This window comes from Exserohilum turcica (genome assembly GCF_000359705.1).
Source record: "Exserohilum turcica Et28A unplaced genomic scaffold SETTUscaffold_9, whole genome shotgun sequence".
Classification (NCBI taxonomy): Eukaryota; Fungi; Ascomycota; class Dothideomycetes; order Pleosporales; family Pleosporaceae; genus Exserohilum; species Exserohilum turcicum.
The window spans coordinates 229886-249592 of NW_007360310.1; the positions used below are offsets into that span (position 1 = coordinate 229886).

Sequence of the window (19707 nt, forward strand, 5' to 3'; positions counted from 1 at the left end):
TATGTAAGTAGTATAAGTAGATGTGGGTGTGGATGGGAGAAGAAGGGAGCGGTGGCTTTACGAGGGCAGGTGGGGGGGGTGAGGGGGGGACGAGGAGAGTGGAGGGGGGCAGACGGGCAGGTGGGCGCGCCTTCCTGCCTGCCCTCTCCTGTGTGTGCGAGAGCGAGAGCGAGGGATGCCACGTACTGGCGGGCAGGGGGGGTTGAGTGGTTCGGGGAACGGGGTCAGCAAAAGGCCGCTGCTGACTGGGCTGGCTGGGCTGGCTGGAGGCGAGGCGAGGCGAGCGAGGCGAGCGAGTGGAGGGAGGGAAGGCGGAAGGAGGGAGTGCCGTGGGGTGTCGGGAGGGCGACTTGAGGAAGTGGCGATGCAGACGGTGAGGAAGGCGCGGTCGAGCAGCGTCGATCTAGGGAAGGGGCGAATGGCAAGCATGCAGGCGCGCGACGGGGACACAGACTCGCCCTCGCCCTCGCACACACAGGAGAGGGCAGGCAGGAAGGCGCGCCCAAGGCTGAAGCGGCAGGGGCGCGGGGTGGGGTCTTGGTGTGTATGCTGTATGTACGTACGTACATGTATACATGTGTGCATGTGGTGCATCCATGGCATACCGCACACCGGGCGTGCAGTCCTTGTGTAGCAGCAGCAGCAGCAGCAGCAGCAGCGTTGCCGTCGGCAGCGAGCGTGTGTGGCCGGCGGGGGATGGGAATGACCGTGCGTGTCTTGTCTTGTCTCGTCTCATCGGCCCGCCCCAGTCACGTCCATACGGCCCGTTTGCTCGCGGCACGTGATTGGCTACCGGCCGGGCGGTTCGCAGGCTCCACCAAGAGAACGCGCGACGCCTGCGTCTGTCGGTCGCTGGCTCGCCCGCCCGCTGCTCGCTGCCACTGCCACTGCCACTGCCACTGCCCACACTCGCTCGCCCTCGCCCTCACCCTCACACGCCCGCGCCCACGCCCACGCACACGCACACGCCCTCGTCCCGTGCAGCCAGCGGGCGCGCGCGACTGTTGAGCAGAAGCAACGCCTTAGCGCCGGCGCGCCGCCTGGCAGCTCTCTCGCATTCCGCAGTATACGACGTTTAACCGCTGTAGCCCCCGTGTCGGTCGCAGGCGCAGTGCCAGTGCCAGTGCCAGGCCTCGCAGCAGCAGCAGCAGCGCGTCGCCCGTCGACGGCAGCCGTGTCGCGATATTTCTCATTGGCCGGGGATGCAGTAGCGCAGGCCGGCGGGCTGGAAGAGGAAGCATCTCTATCCCAGCCTCTTGGCGCAGGCCACCCGCGTCAAAATCTCGTGCTGCCTGCCAGCCTGCCAGCCTGCCAGCCCGCCAGTCCCTTTGTCCCCCTGGCGTGCTCGTCTAAAGGCTGCTGCTGCTGATTGCGCCCGTCGAGCCGTCTGCTGGCTGCTTGTTCTTGTTCTTGTTCTTGTTCTTGTTGTTGCTGTGCCCTAACGACTAACGGCCGATTTTGCTCGCTCACGACGTTTGCACGCCCGCCCCCATCCCTCCACCCGTCCAAGCCATCCGTCCAAGCCATCCCATTGCCCTGCACACCCACCCACCCGAGCCAGAGCGCTGCATACCTACCCACACCCCCCTCACACCACCACCACCACCACCACTCCTCCTCCTCCTCCTCTCCCTCTCCCTCTCCCTCTCCCACCACAGCCAGCCAGCCAGCCAGCCCCCTCCATCGCCGTCGACTGCACTGCCTCCACCACCTCTCGCTCTCTCTCCGCTCTCCCTCCGCTCTCCCTCCGCTCCCCATCACGCTGCACCCTGCGACCAGGCCGTGTTCCTGGCCTAGGGCTTGTCCCCAATGGCCGCACTCAAGAGCGGTGCACTCTCCCGCGACCCCAAGCCTCCTGCCGCCGCGCCCTCTGCCCTTGCTCGCGTCATGCGCGAGTTTGAGGAACTCGTCCAGAGCTTCGAGGCAGGCCTGCTGCGCTCGCTCGAGGACAACGACTCGCCCCCCCACACCCTTGGCCTCAGGGACGCCTCCACGGACCGCGTCCGCCGTGAGGCCTGCAGGCTCGCCATCTCGGATCTCAGCAACAAATACACGCCCACATACATTCGCCGGTCGCTCAACGCGGCTGAATTGGAGGGCAAGCGTGTCGAGGACCAGCTGCAAAATCTCTCGCTCAGCGGCAACGCCCCCAGCGACGCCGACGACGACGACGACGACAATCGCCTGGGCTGCTTGTACAATGGCTACTTTCGTCTCTACTCGACCGAGCTTTTTGACCTCCTAGGGCAACCCGCCTATCTGCGCTTCGGCACCCTGCGCTTCCACAACAACAACAACAACAACAGCAACAGCAGCAGCAGCAGCAGCAACCCTGCTGGGCATGACTCGGACACTTGCTCGCAAGACCCGTCCCAGTCGTCCCGAGTGTCCGTCGAGCTCGCCCTCAACGACTCCTTTTTCGTCGCCGACTCGGAAGAGACGCTGCCATACCACACATTCCGCCTCCCCACCGGGCCCTCTCTCCAGAACCGCGGCATACTCAGCAGAAAGCCCGAGGACGACGGTGCGCTCCCCGAATACGACTCGTGGCTGCTCTTCACCTTTCTCGGCAACGGCTGCATCAAGCTCGAGGTGCCTATTGAAATGTGCGCAGACATATACGGGGGCCGTCTCCAAGGTTGCGAAAATGAAGAAGTGCTTTTCTGGGGTTTCTTCGTTGACGACGACGACGAGTAGCATTGCACCGCGATATTGACTTGGGCTGGAGTTGGCATCAAGAAGGCTTTGGTATATTGGAGTTGGGCGCAATAGGACTGGCCAGGTCGGCTATCGAAACGGGCGCTTGGACATGCATTCACGACTGACGAATTTCCTTTTATTCATAACCTCCGACCTTGTCACATGCTCCCTGTCGAGGGGGGCTGGCTATCTTCGTCGTCATTCCTTGGAACCCGTTTTCTACTATTTCTTGCTCGAGTCATGGGTGGCATTTGTGTATAGCATTTTACATTATATCAAAAGGCGGAAAACGAGCTAGATGATAGAGCGCGTGAACGCGACAACAGCATTTGGTACTCGATAATACAGACTGGCGAAGGAATCACATGCAGCCGGATAAAACTTTTGCCGATCCTTTGCTTCTTACCGTATGGCAGATCCACCTTCTGCATCCGCCCGACCACCACCCTACTTGACACTCTATCAATCTTCGGCTGGCGGCAACATGGCACCCGCCCTCGCAGCAACACGCGCCCACACGGGGGAGCCAGCCATGGCGGCAAACACAGGATTCCGGCTGGGCGAAGAACACTTTTCAGATGCGAGCGACAGCGACCAATCACAGACGAGCCGCCCAAGCTCGTCGCCCAAGCAAGCCAACGGCCAGGTACACCACCCACCAGCGCGCAAGTCGAAGAACAAAAAACAAAAGGACCGACGCCAGATGGGCGCACTGGCAGAAGAGCTAGTCGATGTCTTGGGCGGCGCGTTCTCGGCCTCAGACGCTGGTGCACAGGCCGGTAAGTCACGTGCCCACGAGGGTGAGGGTACTCTCGGTTCATGCAGTCGCTTAGCACACTTGCGTGCTTTTGGCGGGCAAGCCTCGGGGGAGCTGAGCAAGACCTAACCGTCTTATTTAGGCACAGATCAGCGACCAAGCGGTGACCAGCCCATGGTAATAGACGCAGACTCTGCAGGCAAAAAGATGAGTAAGTCATGGACGCTATGCCATTCCACGTCCACGTACAATCCATGCCATCATCGTCAATGCTAACCCAATCTCAGATAAGCGTACCCGCCAGAATCTCGCGAGGATGCAGGCCCGTAAAGATAGGAATAGCTCCACGATGAAAGACGTCTCGGAAGACAAGACGTTGCAGGCTCAGATGGCAGCCGCGCAGCGTAGGGGCATGTCGTTGGAAGACTATCGCAAGCTTGGCACTGGCAAAGGCATGACCAAGGCTTCGGCGCGGAGGGTAAAGAAAGAGGCAATGCGAAAGGAGCGTGCAGCTGCAGCTGCAGCAGTCGACGACATGGAGATTGGATAGGCGATTGACACTGCACAAAAAAAAAGGGGGGGGGCACACCAAGCGTGTTTGAAGAAACCAAGAAGATACCACACTCGCACTGCCTCGCATACTCGTTACCATGAATGTGTCACCCATGGAATTGTTGACCGCTTAGAACAACCCAAAGTCGAATCTGTTTGGCTACCACCGAATCCAAAATTAGCCAGGGGCGGACAGGCAGCCAAACCCACATGACCGACACCATCTGCGAACACCACAGACGCATATGGCTGATGCACGAAATCAAAAGAGCCCATCTCTCGCTCTCCAATCACTTCTGGCCCTCGCCACCCCGCCTCTCCCCTTTGGCCTTTTTCCTTTGCCACCGCCCTTTTCCCCAAACAGCAGCCCATCAACAACAAAAGAAATCAAATGCATGCCAACAAGCAAGTCATGAAGCAGAAGCAACGTTTACGCCCCCCCTCCCTCTTTCTCATGCATGTCAGAGTCAGACAAAAAAAGAAACAGTCTTACATACATACAGCAAAGGAAAACAAAACACGAGAAAAAACTGAATTGACAGCAAGGCAGAATAGGCAGAATAGACGCGGGCTGGCTGCCCCTCGCACTTCCGACCACCCCCCTTCTCTCCCCCTCCCTCTCCCCTCCTCTCTCTATGTATCGCCACACACACACACACACACACACACAGAGCAAGTAATGAAGCTAAGCATTTTTAGGAAAGAGAGGCTATACCAGGCCAGCACTACTAATAAAAACAAAACACTACTCACAAAAATAATAATCCAACGTTGGACTGAACAGTAAACATGCACATGCACCTCGGCTTGACTCGTGGGCGAGAACGCGCACCGCTAGTCCCAAAGTAGCACATATGGCATTCTTTGTAGAGTTGGAGTTGCAAAAGACTTGGTCGCTTAGGTGTTAAGGGTAGGGGGGGGGATGGGTGCACGCTTGAGTGACTTGCTTACTTGCTTGCTTGCCCCTCACTTTGACGAGATTTTTGTTTTTTTAGGCTTTGGCCGACTAGCTGTAACTAGACTAGTGTGGGTTTGGTATAGAGTGGTTTCTGAGAATCACGCCATGCAATGTGTGTGTGTGTATGTGTGTGTGTGTATGTGTGTGTGTGTATGTGTGTGTGTGTATGTGTGTGTGTGTATGTGTGTGTGTGTATGTGTGTGTGTGTTTGAGAGGGAGCGAGGATGAGCGAGGCAAGGGAAGGGGAGGCATGGGTGAGCCATTGGAAACATGTTGTTTTGCAGTGGGTGAGAGATGGGCCATGTGGTTTTGTGGGGAGGTGTGTTTAGTCCTGCATTGGTGTGGGTGGGTGCCGGTGGGTAACCATACCCATTCATTGGCCAGACTCGTATTGGCTGGCTTGAGTCATGCTGCTATGAGACGGGCACATGTCATGAATAGCCTCCGTTATTACAGATTCGAGTGTCTTTACATCATTCGATGCTTGGCTTGGAGGGTGATTGGATGGAATTATTATATTAATGATAAGGGTGTTGCGTCGTCGAGGTGTAGGAACATTGAGAGCCAGAGTAACCAAATCCTACTCCCCACTCCAGCAGCGTCATATACCACACCATACACAACCATACACGTCTTACTCGTGAACATTGTGGATCTGGCCACTCGCGTCAATCTCCACCTTGGTCTTGCGGATACTGGCGTTCCTGGGGTTAGGCGCTTCGAAAATCTCCTTGAGCTCTTCAAGCGTCTTGCCGGCCGTCTCCACGAAGAAGAAGAAAATGACGGCAATCTCGACGCAGATCCAGCCAATGTACACGAGGTACAATTTCCATCCAATCTTCTCAATGCCAACAGAGATTCCGTACGTGTTGACTACCATGGCAATGTTGAGGAAGAGGAAGTTAAGACCAGAGCCCTTGGCGCGAGTGCGGTTCTCCAGACACTCGACGGCGTAGAGCGTCTGCAGCGGTGTCCATCCCCATGCAAAGAAAATTCCAAACAGGTAGATCGAAACAATGGTGCCGTACGCGAGGTTGTTGTCGGGCTTCGCGGTAGCAGTGAACGCCGTGAGGAGACAGTACGAAAAGAGACCACCCCAAAGACCACCCATGAGCATCTTTCGACGACCAAGAGTGTCGAGCAGAGTAGCACCGTAAATGGCTGCCAGCATGGAAAAGATGGGGTTGATAGCGTTGATGAGAAGCTGCCTGTTGGGATCGTTGATACCAGCATTCTTGACCTAGCGTTAAAAGTTAGCGTCTTGGCATTTAGGTATCTTCTTTTGTGAAGTTTACCATTAACGGCAGGAAGTACGAAACCACATTATTTCCGCTCCATTGTCCGAACAGTGCCATGGCAATGACCATGGCTAGTCGGTACCGCGCTGCCCTGGTGTTTACAAGCTCGCGGAAATCCCACCATGCGTTTTCGGTCGTTGTGGCGGCAAAGTCTTCAGTAATCTCGTGAAGCTGGAGCTGTACGATGGGAGATTCAGGGTTGCCATTGCCGTGATATTTGGCCATGATTGCAATTGCCTCTTCTCGCCTGTCGTGAGCTAGCAGCCATCGAGGCGTCTCAGGGAAGACTGATGCAATTCAGTTGTTGCCTCGGGAGAAACTGGGGGACAAGGTGTACTTACACATGATCAAAGCCATGACAATCGTGGGCAGAATGCACTGCACAATTGTTGGAATCCTCCAGCACCAGGAGCTTGTTCGAAAATGCAGGTTGGTTCCATAGGTTGTCCAGCCTGCCAGAATATTGCCAACCCACCAGAAGTTGTTGTACATGCCGGCCATGGTTCCACGGTAAGCGGGGTGAGCAAGCTCAACAGTGTAAGCAGGGCCTGCTGCAGAAGCAATCGAGGCACCGAATCCGAGGACGAAGCGACCTGCTATGAAGTGACCTTTTTCATGTGCTGTGGCCTGAACGGCGGTGCCGACCAGGACGATTGCACAACCAACGAAAATGCAGACACGGCGACCCCAGCCGTCAGCAAGCAGTCCGCAGAAAGGAAAAGCAGCAATCTGTCCCAGTTGGTATATGATGAAGATGATACCGGTGCTGGCTCCAGCGCCGGTAAGGCCAAAAGTCCGCTGGTAGCCCTCCATGGCATTGATGGAACCCATGAGAGAACTGTCGAAACCATTGAGCGTGGAAACCAGGTAGCCAATGCCCATGATCATGTACAGCTGGATCATTCCGCGAGACCACAGACTTGGCTTCTCAGCCTCCAGGGCAGCCGCTATGTCGAGTCAGCATAGTTCGTGGAGGGACGGCATGGTCGTCAAAGTCATGCACTTACCAAGAGCCACCGAGGCGACCGTGGCCTCCTTAACGGTCTTCTGATTATGCACGTCATCGTCGATAGCACTGAGCTGCTTGGTCACGGCGCCCATCTCCTCCTTCTTCTCTGCCATGTTGACGCTGGGCGCTGATCCGAGCAGTACTACGACGACGGGTAGTGGAGAAAATGAATGGAATCACGCTCCACTCAACGGCCAGGTTGCGAGCACAAGAGTGCCCCAGGATCCGGAACACTGGGTCAACTTATAGCGCAAAGACTTCTCCGCAAACAACAAGTATCTGCACGCCCATGGCACAGCACCGAGGCTTTTGCCATGCTGGGCCCGGCCATGCGCCTCGTCCCTGCTCTAGAAGCCGAACCGCTAAGCACGGACAACACGCCGTTAGCCAAGTGTGCTTATATGGGCGGAAAAATGGCCACTTTGGGGTCGGAGAGAGGGCGGAGAGATCAGATTCAAGGTGGTCAGGCCAGTCGAGTCTCCGCACCCGGGGAAAAGCTCTTCCATTTATCGGCTTAAAGGCCGAATGGAGGACAGCGGCGGGGGCACCTGCCCAAAATCCTTCTTTTGCAGAACGCCACGCGCGACGATCTCGCGATGACTTTGCATCGAGGGGTTGGCGGCTCGGCGTAATTTTGACTCGAGGCAGATGGGACGAGAGAGCATGTGGTGTAGCAAGGCCTGGGCGGCGGGGCGTGGAGAAAATTTCGCGGAGTCTGGAGAAGGGCGGTAACCGGATGCGGCAGTCCTTCCGCCGGCCACATGCAGCCCTGCACAGGCTCGGCCGTCGCTCCTGTTCGGGCCCATCGCCATAAACGCCGGCCATGCTTGTCACGTGCTTTGTGCGGGGATGACACATGGCTTGGCCTTCACAGTGCATGCGCCGGACGGCTTTCCCCATGCGCGCAAGCCGCCGTGTCTTCTTGCTGCAGGCGGGGGTGGGGAGTTGCGATGATATCAGATATGAGAGACAAGGGAGCACAGGTTGACGAAGGTACTTACCCTCAATTCCGAACTCTCCCAGCATGGCGTCCGGACAGCATCCAGCAGGAGTGCCAGATTGGAACAACCTCGACATTCTCCACAAGAACACGCTGCCCGCGCGCGCCTACTTTCACAACTACACCTCCGAGGCCGATGCGCTCAATGCCGACGTGACAAAGTCAACGACACACAGCCTGTCGGGCACATGGAAGTTCCAGCACGCCTACTCGCCATTCGAGGCTCCTGACGGCTTCGAGTCGACCTCGTTCGACACTTCGTCATGGAGCGACATTGCCGTACCCGGCATGTGGCAGCTGCAGGGCTTTGGTAAAGGCCCTCAGTACACCAATGTCATCTATCATATTCCTGTAGACCCACCCAATGTTCCCTTTACCGAGAACGAGACGGGGTCGTACGTCCGGAAGTTCAGTGTCCCCGCTGGCCTCAAGGACAGCCAGATTCGCCTTCGGTTTGAAGGCGTTGACTCTGCTTTCCACGTGTGGGTTAACGGAAAAGAAGTGGGCTATTCTCAGGGTAGCAGGAACCCTGATGAGTTCGACATCACTTCACTCGTTGATGTCAACGGTGAGAATACATTAGCCGTCAGGGTCTATCAGCACTGTGACGGCACGTACATTGAAGACCAGGACCAGTGGTGGCTAAGTGGCATGTAAGTTTTGGAGGTTCGCTCTCTACTCCTGGTGCTCATCCCTGCAGATTCCGAGATGTTTTCCTGGTTGGCTTTCCCAAGGCATCCCGAATCGACAACGTTTTCGCACAAACGCTCTTGGACTCTTCCTACACTGACGCTGAGCTCAAGCTCAAAATCACTGCCACGGGATCTGGCAAAATCGCAGTAAAGCTCTTGGATGCGACAAAGCAAGAAGTTGCTTCTTCAGACGCCCAGATTGACAATGGCGGCGAAACCAAGCTCAGCCTTCAGGTCAAGAACCCCTTGAAATGGACTGCCGAATCACCAAACCTCTACCATCTTGTCGTATCCACTGGTGACCAGGTTGTTGCCCAACGCGTTGGTTTCAGGCAGGTCGAGATGAAGGATGGCCTCATCAAGGTCAATGGCAAGAGGGTGGTCTTCCGCGGAGTCAATCGCCATGAGCATCACCCTACTTGTGGACGTGCCGTTCCTTATGAATTCATGAAAGAGGACCTGTTGACTATGAAGCGCCACAACATCAATGCTATCCGTACATCGCATCAGCTCAATGACCCACGACTCTACGATCTCGCGGATGAGATGGGTTTCTGGGTCATAGACGAAGCGGACTTGGAATGCCACGGTTTCGAGAGCATAGCGGATGCAGCCCTAAACAAGGAACAGCGCGCTCTTCCTTTCCGTGAGCGTCAGCTCCTCACTAGAATGCAAGCTGCGGAATGGACCACTAACAATAAGGATTGGACACACGCATACGTTGATCGTGCCGAGGCGCTTGTAAAGAGAGATCAATTACACCCTTCCGTCATCATTTGGAGTTTGGGCAACGAAGCCTTCATGGGACGCAACTTTGTGGCCATGTACGAGCATATCAAGGCTTATGATGATAGCCGACCCATTCATTACGAAGCTGACATCTATGCCGACACAATGGACATGTACTCGAGAATGTATCCTCCTATTGACGAAATTGTCAGATTTGGAGAGGACAAGGAAAAGAAGAAGCCTCTTGTTTTGTGTGAATTTGTGAGTCACATGCGCCTGCGTAGCATCCATCCAACTAACAAGACCAGATCCATGCAATGGGTAACGGGCCTGGAAACATCAAGGAGTACATCGATGCTTTCTACAAGTACCCGACTTTGCAAGGTGGCTTTGCCTGGGAGTGGGCCAACCATGGTCTTCTCACCAAGGACAAGAAGACTGGAGAGGAATTTTACGCCTACGGTGGAGACTTTGGAGAAGAAATCCACGACTCGACATTCGTTATGGACGGACTTGTCAACTCTGACCATAAGCCAAACGCGGGTCTAATCGAGTACAAGAAAGCTATCGAGCCAGTGCAGCTTTTGGAGTCTGGCCCTTCGAAAGCCACATTCATCAACCGATACGACTTCATCACTCTCGACCACTTGACCTGCACCTATACAACAACTTCTGCATCCGGAAGTGGTTCCGGATCTGGAAGCCTAGATATTCCAGCTGGTATTGCACCAGGTCAGACCTTTGAATTGCAGCTTCCCAAGATTGAGGGATCTGAAGGCGAAGTTCTGCTCAACATCTCATTCCAGCTAAAGAATGCAACACCGTATCTCAAGGCAGGCTTCGAAATTGCGACTGCACAGATACCAGTCACTCCGGTCGCGCCGCTCCAGAGATCTGATCCTAAAGGCAAGCAGATCAAGATCGAGGCGGAGTCCAAGAACGTCATCAAGATCACAACCGATGCTGTCACATGGAAGTTCAATACACTCCATGGCTCTCTCGTTTCATGGGTACAGGGCTCTACTGAGCTTATCTCCAAAGCGCCAGAGTTCGACATCTTCCGCGCTCCTACTGATAACGATATACCCCAAGATGGTTGGGATTGGAATGACAAGCAGCTCCATCATGCAAAGCCGGCGACGCGGAAGGTTGAATGGTCACAGTCAGGCTCAGACGCTCTCAAGGCCACTGTACACCAGCGCATAGCTCCTCCAGTTCTCTCATGGTCCATTGATACCACCCTGATATACACATTCAGTGCCAGTGGGACCCTATCTGTGCACGTTACCGGTACTCCAAAGGGCGAGAATCTGCCTCGCACACTCCCACGTATTGGCCTTGTCATGGAGCTCCCTAAGCAATTCCAAAACGTCGAGTGGTTTGGCCGCGGTTTCAGCGAGTCCTACAGGGACAGCAAGCTGTCTCAGCCCGTGGGCAAATACACTGTTTCCAACATCGATGACCTATGGGTAGACTACGAGGTACCTCAGGAATCGTCAAACCGCACAGACACACGCTATCTCAGTGTCACCAACGGCAGCGGCGCTGGACTACTCGCGCAATTCTCAGGCAAGGCTGATGGCGAGAGGGCGCTGTTTGACTTCCAGGTCAGCCACTACAGGATGAAGGATGTGGCTGCTGCAGGCCACCCTCATGAGCTGAGGAAGAAGAAGCGAGAGGATTTTGTGCTGAGATTGGATGCGCAGCATCATGGACTTGGTAGTGGCAGTTGCGGACCGAGGACGTTGGACGAGTATAGCTTGATGTGCGAGCCATTTGAGTTCGAAGTCGTCTTGCAGGCACCTTGAGCGTCCTAGTCTCGGATAAAGGTATTTTTAGTGATTTTCGAAATGAAAGCAAAGACAAAAATTTAATGATGACAACGTCCTTGGGCGTTGGTTCCATGGCGCGGTGCTCCTTCCACGCACGAGCTTCCTTATCGCTCACTCTCACCTTCACCAGTGGCGACTCGTGTTTGCTAGTTTCTCCGCACATTTTGGCTTCTCAACCACAACACACAACCCGCCACTCTAATTACACTCGATCATCTTCAAAACAGCAACATGGCCGATGCGGCGAAGAAGAAACGTGTAAGCCAATGTGCTGCTAGCATTCGTTAGAGTTGGTTAACATTTCACAGCAGGCTCAGTCGCCAGATCGTGGAGCAGCATCAAAGCGATCTCGCGTACACTCAGTCAGCCCCTCAACCCATTCTCAATCTACTAGACACGACCGCCAATCCTCTAGTGCAAATCAGTCCAACAATGCCCGCTTCGTCGAAAACCCAGCTCAAGCGACGTCCCTGCCTACTGCGGAGGACTGGACCTTCCGCATCAAGGTTCTAACGTCTGCCACGGACCTCGAAAACGATTTGTTCAAGGATGCAGTACGAGGTCTAGTCCGAATGTGCTTTCCAGACGGCGTCCTAGAGCAGCTAGGTCCATCGGTAGTGCAGCGGCATATGCGCGAGTTTAACGCCGAACCTGCGAATATACAAAACATGTCGAAGGTTTTTGAGCAAGAGATGGTGCAGCGATTGATATCCTTGCTTGTCAAATATCTCGATACACCGGCGAAGGTTGTCTCGGCTGTGCGAGATATGGTTGCAGCCACTGAAAGAGCACATTCAGCGAGTATCGGAGACGTCGTAGGGCAAATCACAAATGGCCTTGCTCAGTTGAGTGAAACGGCTCTGGACGGTGCAACCAACTGGTTGACTGGCAGCGATACTCACCATGATGTACCCAATGGCGACGAAAATACGAACCCTAACAGTGCCATAATCGACGAGCCCTCACGACCACGGAAGATAAAAAAGTCACAGAAAAATTCGAAGCCCCAGAAGTCTACGAAATCACAAGATGATGGGAATGAACTGGAGGATGGGCCAGCAGATGTTGACTTGTCAACGACAAAAATGGGAAAGAACAAACAGAAAGACAGGAAGATCTCATCCACATGGGATTGGAATGTTGATCCGAACGATATCACGGGTGATGCCATTGCCCAAGCCTTTCCACGCACGGCCGACTTATTTGCATATCATGCACTGCCAATCACCAAGCGAAAATTGGGGCCTCATGCATCAAGAAAGGATCTACGAGTCGATATGCAGTCAATTCTCAATGAAATGCATCAGGAAGATTTTGATAAATGGGCCAAGAGTCTCGAAAACCTGATCAACGGCGACCGCCTAATACTAGTTCGTGTCGAGCCTGTCATTCCAAATGATAACGAACTATCCCGCCAAACGCCCCCTCCAGTTCCATCCAAGGTAGTTAGGGGACATGGTGATATACTCGAGAGGTCGAGTGCCCATATAAAACGCGAGTTCGCTGAAAGTTCAGGTGAAACGCTGCGGAACATGGAGCACGCCTCGTCTAACGCGGCAGTCGCGCAGGCCACGGCTATCTCCCGGCACTTGTCAACGGAAGATTCGGACTTTGAACCACCCATCGCCAGTGTAGAGGCTGCAGACGAAAATCATGGTAGAGGCTCTCAGACCAACGAAGTTATCGATAGTGTAAGTATGCGCTGCCTTATTGAAGAGAAATTGAGTTGACTTATTCAGGCCTTCGGCATGCCCGTTCTGCAATTACTGTGGGGCAGCGACACATTGACCCCAGAGCAGTGCATCAGCGATGGTGGGAAGATCACGGATACTATTATGCACAATCTCCAACGTCGAGTGTCAGCGGATGTAAGACCTGAAATCCTTAATTGTATGAGTGCAACTAACGTAATTCAGCGCATAGTTGTGAGTGGCCTCGGTGGCGCCAACAAGACACGCACAAAGTCTGAGCTCCAGAACAGCATCCTTCATTCATTCCCGATAAAAGGCCAATCATTTAGCTATATGAGAATCAAGAAGAATATAGAGATGTCGTTGGTACCCTGGGTCGTTGCGGAGCCAAAAGCCTTTCCCGAACTCAAAGCCATGTCCTTTGTCTTTGCTCATACAATGCCGGTACGGGTACCCAGTTTTCGTGTTGCAACCTACATACTGACCTACGGCAAAGTCTGTTCTAGTCGTCCTAAATCTGTTGTTCGGCTCTTGGCTGACTGTATCCATGTTGAGCGGATCTCAGATGTGGGAAGAAATTCTGAGAGCTCTACAACAAAGAGGCATTTCTGAAGTACACCATCGACATTAAATTAGCGTTTAGCCAAAGATCTGACGTATATAGGCATCTGTCGGCGCTGCCAACATCGACTGTTTGCAAATCGACAGCCTTTGTAATGACCGTAGGCACCCGGAGACTACACGGCGTGCACTCCTCGAACGCGTTCTTCGTCGCTTGGCATTTTCGCACAGGGACAGATTTATGGAGCTGAAGGTTACACCGGTAGTGAAGACGTGGGAACGAAAAACAGGCCTGACTTGGTAAGCTTCGCGCAGAGCTGCCGGGCTGTGCCTCGAACAACTGTCTGCCTTGATCAATGAGTTTAAGGATGCGACCCATGCATTGTAATCACTCGGCTGTTTTCATAATGAGTAATTCAAGGTGTGGTATGGAGCGGTGTTATGTGGAAGAAGGAAAATACAGTGGTTAGCAGTAGTCAGCAGCGAGTACTTAATGCACTAGTTTCTCAACGACTGTTTCGTCCGAAGCCTCGACTGTGCGGACGAAATGGTGTCGTTGACATTAGGCCTCGGCTATGTTTGCTGTGGGGTTAAGACGAAGCCGGATGAAATGGGATACGATGTCCCCTGGTATTTTTAATATCTCGTTTCAATAGTCGTAGTAGGTATTGAGCAACCTCGAGGCATTCTCCATTACCACGTTGCGCTCGCCACAGAATGGGATTAAACGTAGAGCTTATTGAAGGGACACTTGCCCAAACACAGGACAAAAGTAAGCGATGTTGGGGAAAAGGGAGGGGGTGAAGGAAGAAATGTGGGGTCCAGGGGTACATGAGGTTCTCCGCAGAAGTGCAACTAGGGGGGGCTAAATGTGGAGTTTGCGGGGTAATCTGAGTAAGTAGGCGGACCAACAGCAAGCACCTCTTGGTTGCCTGAAATAGTCGGACCACCACGAGATTTCTGTTGTCCGTCCGACTATTTCAGGTAACCAAGAGGTGTCTGTTGTTGGCCCGATATATTCGGAAAACTCATGCCTGTAGTTTGTGCATCTTTGTCCGACTATTTTGGGCTACCGAGAGGCACGATAAAGCATGGTATTGGCTAGACTATCCTTTGTAGGGGGGAGGGAGAGTGAGGAGGAGAATGAGCATGGGGAAACGGATGTGGGGAAAGTTAACAGATGGGGTAAACAGGGAATCGGCAATGCATCCATGTGCAGAATGAAAATATAAATTCACATGTAGATATCGTCTGTATTTTCCCTCTATACTGGCCGTCAACGACTCTTTTGTTTTTCTTTTGCACAACAAGGTGAGACTCTCCCTTTCCCCCAAAAAGGTGGTCTGGTGATTTGTTCACAAATTAACATGTGGTCATTCTAGGCGTTGCACACAGAAGCGGCACGCGCAAGTTTTTCTTTTCTTCTTCCTCTTCACAGATTCGCCCTCCTACTCGTCTCTCTCACTCTCAACAACATCATGGCTCGCGCTCCTGCTTACCGTGACCCGGAATACCAATCCACACATTACAATCTCTTTGCCAATTCCATCACCAAACCGCTTCCTTCTGTGCTTCCGCCAGACGTCGATCGCCCTACTTTCGAGCGTGCCATAGCGCGTTACAAGAGCGTGGTAGGCGCGGAGCAGGTCAGCCAGGGTGATGATTTGAAGGAGTACATCGATCCGTTTGAGCTGCAAGAGGACGCGGGAACGCGGCTTATGCCGAGTGCGGCTGTGCGGCCAAAGAATACCGATGAGTTGAAAGGCATATTGGCGGTATCGAATGAGTTTGGGATACCGGTTTGGACGTTTTCGAGAGGGAAGAATCTTGGGTTAGTTTTCTCCAATCCCGGTTTTTCTTTTCTTCTCACCAGCTGGGCGCCGTACAAAACGTACAAAAGGCTAACTAGCTAACTTGTGAATTAGCTATGGCGGCCCGTCGCCGCGGGTAAGGGGCTCCGTGGCCCTGGATTTGCACCGCATGGATAAGATCATCGAAGTCAATGCTGAATACGCATATGCTGTTGTGGAGCCAGGCGTCACATTCACCGACCTGTACAACTATTGCGCCAAAAATAATCTCAAGGTCTGGCCGTCTACGCCGTCATTAGGCTGGGGCTCCGTCGTGGGGAACACATTGGATCGAGGCATGGGTTTCACGCCTACTGCAGTGCATCATCAGAATATTGCCGGCGTGGAAGCTATGCTTGCAAACGGCGATCTTGTTCGAACGGGGCAGTTTGCAATTTCCAACTCGCCCTCGGCACACCTCTCCAAGTTTACTTATGGGCCCAGCATCGAAGGCCTGTTTCTCCAGTCTAATCTAGGCGTCGTGACCAAACTTGGCGTTTGGCTGACGCCCACCCCGCAAGCATACATGTCGTGTACGTTTAGTGTGCCGGACATGGAAGACGTTGAGACGATTATCGATGTCTTTGGGCCGCTTCGTCGCGACGGTCTCGTGCCAAATCCCATCTACGTGTCCAACGTGACCGAGTGGCTCGGCATGCTGGGATACCGGGAAGATTACTGGCCGCACGAGACGCCGATTCCAGATTGGCGTATCAAAGAGCTACAAAAGCAGCTGGGCCTCGGGTACTGGAGTGCCAAATTCGGCTTATATGGCGCGAAAGACGTGATTCAAGCCCACTTTGACGAGCTGCAGAAGATCATCAAGCAGAAGGCACCAAAGGGCACCCTCGTAGGCAAAATGTTTGCTGCGCCAGAGGGACAAGGGCTGGATCCGACGTCGGTGCCTGAGGAGGAAGGCGGTTTCTTCGTCGGCATCCCATCGCTTTGGTCGCTGCCCATGATCAAGTTCCGACTTCCCAAGTCAGGAGGCGGCATTGGCGCGCACTGCGATTATTGCCCTATCGTGCCGTCCAACGGCAAAGAGATACTTTCATGGGTAAAGGAGACCAAGAGGATTACTGAAGAGCAAAACTTCGACATGTTCTGCGACTTCTTTATACATGAGCGACATGTCATTTTTGTCACCACAATGGTGCATGACAAGGCGAATGCAACGCATAGACAGGCGGTGCAGAAGATATTCGACGGGCTGTTTGAAGCAGGAAAGCAGAGGGGGTACAGCAAGTACCGCAGTCATGTGAATCACATGGGTATGTATCGTTCTTTGCTGAACCTGTGGTCGCTAACGTGGACAGATCGTATTGCTGCACTGTACGATTTCAACGACCATGCCTATCGGCGGTTTGTCGAGACAATCAAGGATGCTGTGGATCCCAATGGTATTCTGTCGCCAGGAAAGCAGGGTATCTGGCCGAAGCGGTTCCGGGAACATGCAGCAGCCCACCCTCGTCTGTAGTCGGAGTTATCCCAAGCAGGAATTGGGCCAGGTGTATTGACAGTATGTAGATGATAGAAGCCGGGTCTGATATCAACATATCCCATGTCAAAAGGCCTGCAAGCTGTTCTTCTGTTAGGTCTCATCAGACCAAGCTATTGAGTGGATAGAGCAAGTGTGGCTGCGCCAAACTGACAAGGTTCAAGCTACGTCCAGCCCATGTCTGTGGCCCAGCGTTCAACGGCATGTGCCGAGTTGCTAGTGGCAGTAGTGGTAGTAGTAGCAGGTGTGGCGATGCAAATTTACTTTGTCGAAATTTTGCGGTACAACATGGCGAATGCATGATCAACATTACGTGTAGCCGTGGCGGTACTGGTACTGGTACGGTGGTCAGGAGCAGAAGAGATGAGGCAGTGTTGGACCAATGGGCGGGCGACGGTGTTCCATCATGTGGTTGCGCCTCGCATGTTAAAGCAGCGAAAACCAATCGGCAGGATTACGTATGTCTGGCGACCAATGCGGAAGGGGCGGGTTGTGGCGTGGACACTCGTGGCGCCTGTGGCGTGCAAGACCAGCAGCCAGCACATTCGTTTTGGGCGGACTAGGTGCAGACGTGGAGCGATCTACGGTCGACCAAGGGAATGTTGAGGAAAGGAGATTGAGGGGGCATGGTGTAGGAGAGTAGGTGGTAGCAGGTAGTGGTGGCATGAGGCCGGTGGTGGGGAGCATGCAGTGGGGACGGGACATGGATAGGGCGTAGGTAGGTGAGCAGGTATGGGTGTGCGGTCGAGGCGGAGTGGCTGATGTACGTACATGTAGTTAGATGGCAGGTGTAGGGTGGGTGGCCCGTTTTGCAAGCAGCAAAGGCAGAGGCGAAGCATGGCGGGCGGTGCCTGACGATCGATGGGTGGGCTGGTGGCTATGTGGTGGGCGTGGGCGTGGTGGTGGTGATGGTGGTGGTGCAATCAAGGAAGGAGGAGAAAATGACGCACGGCAGGCGTGGCGGAGCAGCGGGCGGCGGTTGCTGCGGGTTGGGGGAGGCAAGTGCGAGGGAAGTTGGAGCGAAGGGCGTGGCTGAGGGCGCGACTGCCCAGTCAGAAGGAAGAGGAAACAGCAAGTCGAGGCGCGAGGGGCGGGAGCAGCCATCCGAGGCGGCCATGTGATGGGCGGGCGACGAATGGGCGACGGGCGGAACGTGGCGCGTCAAGACATTGGAGTGTGTTTGCGCGCGGAACAGGTGCATGGACGGCCATGGCAGGCCAAAGGTTACGCCTGAACGCCTTGCGCAGGCAGGCGGAGCCGGTGGACGGGCTTGGCTGTGGGTGGGTGTGTGGGTGGGTGTGTGAGTTGGTGAGTGTGTGAGTGTGTGAGTGTGTGAGTGTGTGAGACCAGAGCGCCTGCCTGCGAGCATGCCAGCCCTGCCCGCGACAGCTGGGCGCCAATGCCGCCCGTCGCCGCCCGTCGCACTACCACTACCACTGCCAGCCATAGCGATAGCCTGCGCTTGGCCAGCGCGAGCTTGAGCCAGCTCTTGTGGTGGTGGTGGTGGTGGTAGTAGTAATGTAGTGGTGGTGGGCGGTGGGCGGTGGGCGGTGGCGCAGCGAAGCCGCCATGTACCGCTGGCCTTGGTTGCCAGGCGCTGCATGCTAGGTGTACGTATGTACGTATGTAGCAGTAATATGTAGCATGGCTGCAATGCATCACCCATCCTGGCCACACACTCACACACTCACACACTCACACACTCACACACTCACACACTCACACACGCTGGTGCGGCTGGTGTGGCGGCGGAGGGCGCGACACACAGCAAAGACACGATGCACCGCTGTGGCGCTTGTGGTTGCTGGCGCTGGCTGGCGCTGGCTGGCCACGCCTGCTTTTGGTTGTTTTGCGCGTGGGCCTCCGCTCGCCGCGGCGTGATAGGCCGAGGCTTGCGTCGCTGTACACAGCCCCGATGGGCTTGCATCGATGGAAGCACTCTGCCGCCCTGCCGCGCATTCGCATTTTGAATGAGGCTGCGAGCCGACACGGGCGCTCTCTCTCCCTCGCCCTCTCCCTCCCTCTCTCCCTCCCTCTCTTGGTGCCCTCTCGCCCTCGCCTCGCCCCTCTGCCTCTTCCGCTCCCACCCGCCACACACGCCGCCATCTCCCCCCCCATCCCCATCCCCCCATCCCCTCCAATCCCCTCCCTCGCGCTATCGCTGCTCGTGCTGCGCGCGCCGTCCGCCCCGGAGTGACGCTGCGCTGCACCCCAGAAGGGCCGTTGCAAAAGGCCCGGTCGTCCTGATCCTGGCTCGGCCGCCATTCCTCGCTGCCCGCCTGCTTACCTAGGCTGCACCCCATCTCTTCAGCCACAAGCCCATCCACTTCCCTCGCCCTCGGCTCACCCTTTGACCAAGCACCACCACCACCGCGCCCTGCCACCCTGCCACCCTGCCACCCGGCCCTCTCCCACCCCCATCGCCGGCACCACCTCAAAGGCCCCGTTCCTGCTTCCACGCCTGCCCTCGTGCTGAGTGCCACGCTCCGACCCCTCCACGGACGCTCCGCGCTCGACACCCGCCCATTCCACCTTGCCCCAGCCTCGATCCTCGAACCTCATCTCGGCGCGACTGCCACT

General features: G+C 55.0%; 6 protein-coding genes across 6 annotated transcripts; 5 read left to right on the plus strand and 1 right to left on the minus strand.

The window, feature by feature from the left end:
• Positions 1-1809: 1809 nt before the first annotated feature.
• Positions 1810-2697, plus strand: SETTUDRAFT_100236 (uncharacterized protein; the record flags this gene model as incomplete). Its single annotated transcript, XM_008033170.1, has 1 exon — positions 1810-2697. One exon carries the CDS (start codon positions 1810-1812, stop codon positions 2695-2697), a length of 888 nt encoding a protein of 295 aa, XP_008031361.1.
• Positions 2698-3229: 532 nt separating this feature from the next.
• On the plus strand, positions 3230-4066 carry SETTUDRAFT_166184 (uncharacterized protein; the record flags this gene model as incomplete). Its single annotated transcript, XM_008033171.1, has 3 exons — positions 3230-3479; positions 3600-3668; positions 3745-4066. The coding sequence occupies 3 exons, from the start codon at positions 3233-3235 to the stop codon at positions 4005-4007; spliced, it is 579 nt and encodes a 192-aa protein (XP_008031362.1). The 3' UTR covers positions 4008-4066.
• Positions 4067-5469: 1403 nt separating this feature from the next.
• Positions 5470-7457, minus strand: SETTUDRAFT_166185 (uncharacterized protein). Its single transcript, XM_008033172.1, has 4 exons — positions 7273-7457; positions 6607-7212; positions 6263-6552; positions 5470-6207 (listed from the first exon to the last, which is right to left on the minus strand). Exons 1-4 carry the CDS (start codon positions 7385-7387, stop codon positions 5602-5604), a joined length of 1617 nt encoding a protein of 538 aa, XP_008031363.1. The 5' UTR covers positions 7388-7457; the 3' UTR covers positions 5470-5601.
• A 761-nt stretch (positions 7458-8218) lies between these two features.
• Positions 8219-11572, plus strand: SETTUDRAFT_166186 (glycoside hydrolase family 2 protein). The gene is made up of 3 exons (XM_008033173.1): positions 8219-8927; positions 8975-9956; positions 10004-11572. The coding sequence occupies exons 1-3, from the start codon at positions 8299-8301 to the stop codon at positions 11501-11503; spliced, it is 3111 nt and encodes a 1036-aa protein (XP_008031364.1). The 5' UTR covers positions 8219-8298; the 3' UTR covers positions 11504-11572.
• Positions 11573-11758: 186 nt separating this feature from the next.
• Positions 11759-14083, plus strand: SETTUDRAFT_24246 (uncharacterized protein; the record flags this gene model as incomplete). Its single annotated transcript, XM_008032969.1, has 6 exons — positions 11759-11785; positions 11836-13218; positions 13267-13395; positions 13444-13662; positions 13715-13831; positions 13883-14083. The coding sequence occupies 6 exons, from the start codon at positions 11759-11761 to the stop codon at positions 14081-14083; spliced, it is 2076 nt and encodes a 691-aa protein (XP_008031160.1).
• A 1174-nt stretch (positions 14084-15257) lies between these two features.
• SETTUDRAFT_35655 (uncharacterized protein) lies at positions 15258-17106 on the plus strand (the record flags this gene model as incomplete). The annotated part of the gene is made up of 3 exons (XM_008033048.1): positions 15258-15610; positions 15705-16900; positions 16946-17106. The coding sequence occupies 3 exons, from the start codon at positions 15258-15260 to the stop codon at positions 17104-17106; spliced, it is 1710 nt and encodes a 569-aa protein (XP_008031239.1).
• Between the last annotated feature and the right edge of the window lie 2601 nt (positions 17107-19707).

Excerpts from the sequence above, each read along its gene's own strand:
- SETTUDRAFT_166185 (XM_008033172.1), bottom strand. The coding sequence starts at position 7,387 with ATGGCAGAGAAGAAGGAGGAGATGGGCGCCGTGACCAAGCAGCTCAGT. Across the intron at positions 7,213-7,272 it reads GGTCGCCTCGGTGGCTCTTG|CGGCTGCCCTGGAGGCTGAG; the intron begins GTAAGTGCATGA and ends GACTCGACATAG. Across the intron at positions 6,553-6,606 it reads TGTCATGGCTTTGATCATGT|TCTTCCCTGAGACGCCTCGA; the intron begins GTAAGTACACCT and ends GAATTGCATCAG.
- SETTUDRAFT_166186 (XM_008033173.1), top strand. The coding sequence starts at position 8,299 with ATGGCGTCCGGACAGCATCCAGCAGGAGTGCCAGATTGGAACAACCTC. Across the intron at positions 8,928-8,974 it reads CAGTGGTGGCTAAGTGGCAT|ATTCCGAGATGTTTTCCTGG; the intron begins GTAAGTTTTGGA and ends TCATCCCTGCAG. Across the intron at positions 9,957-10,003 it reads CTCTTGTTTTGTGTGAATTT|ATCCATGCAATGGGTAACGG; the intron begins GTGAGTCACATG and ends TAACAAGACCAG.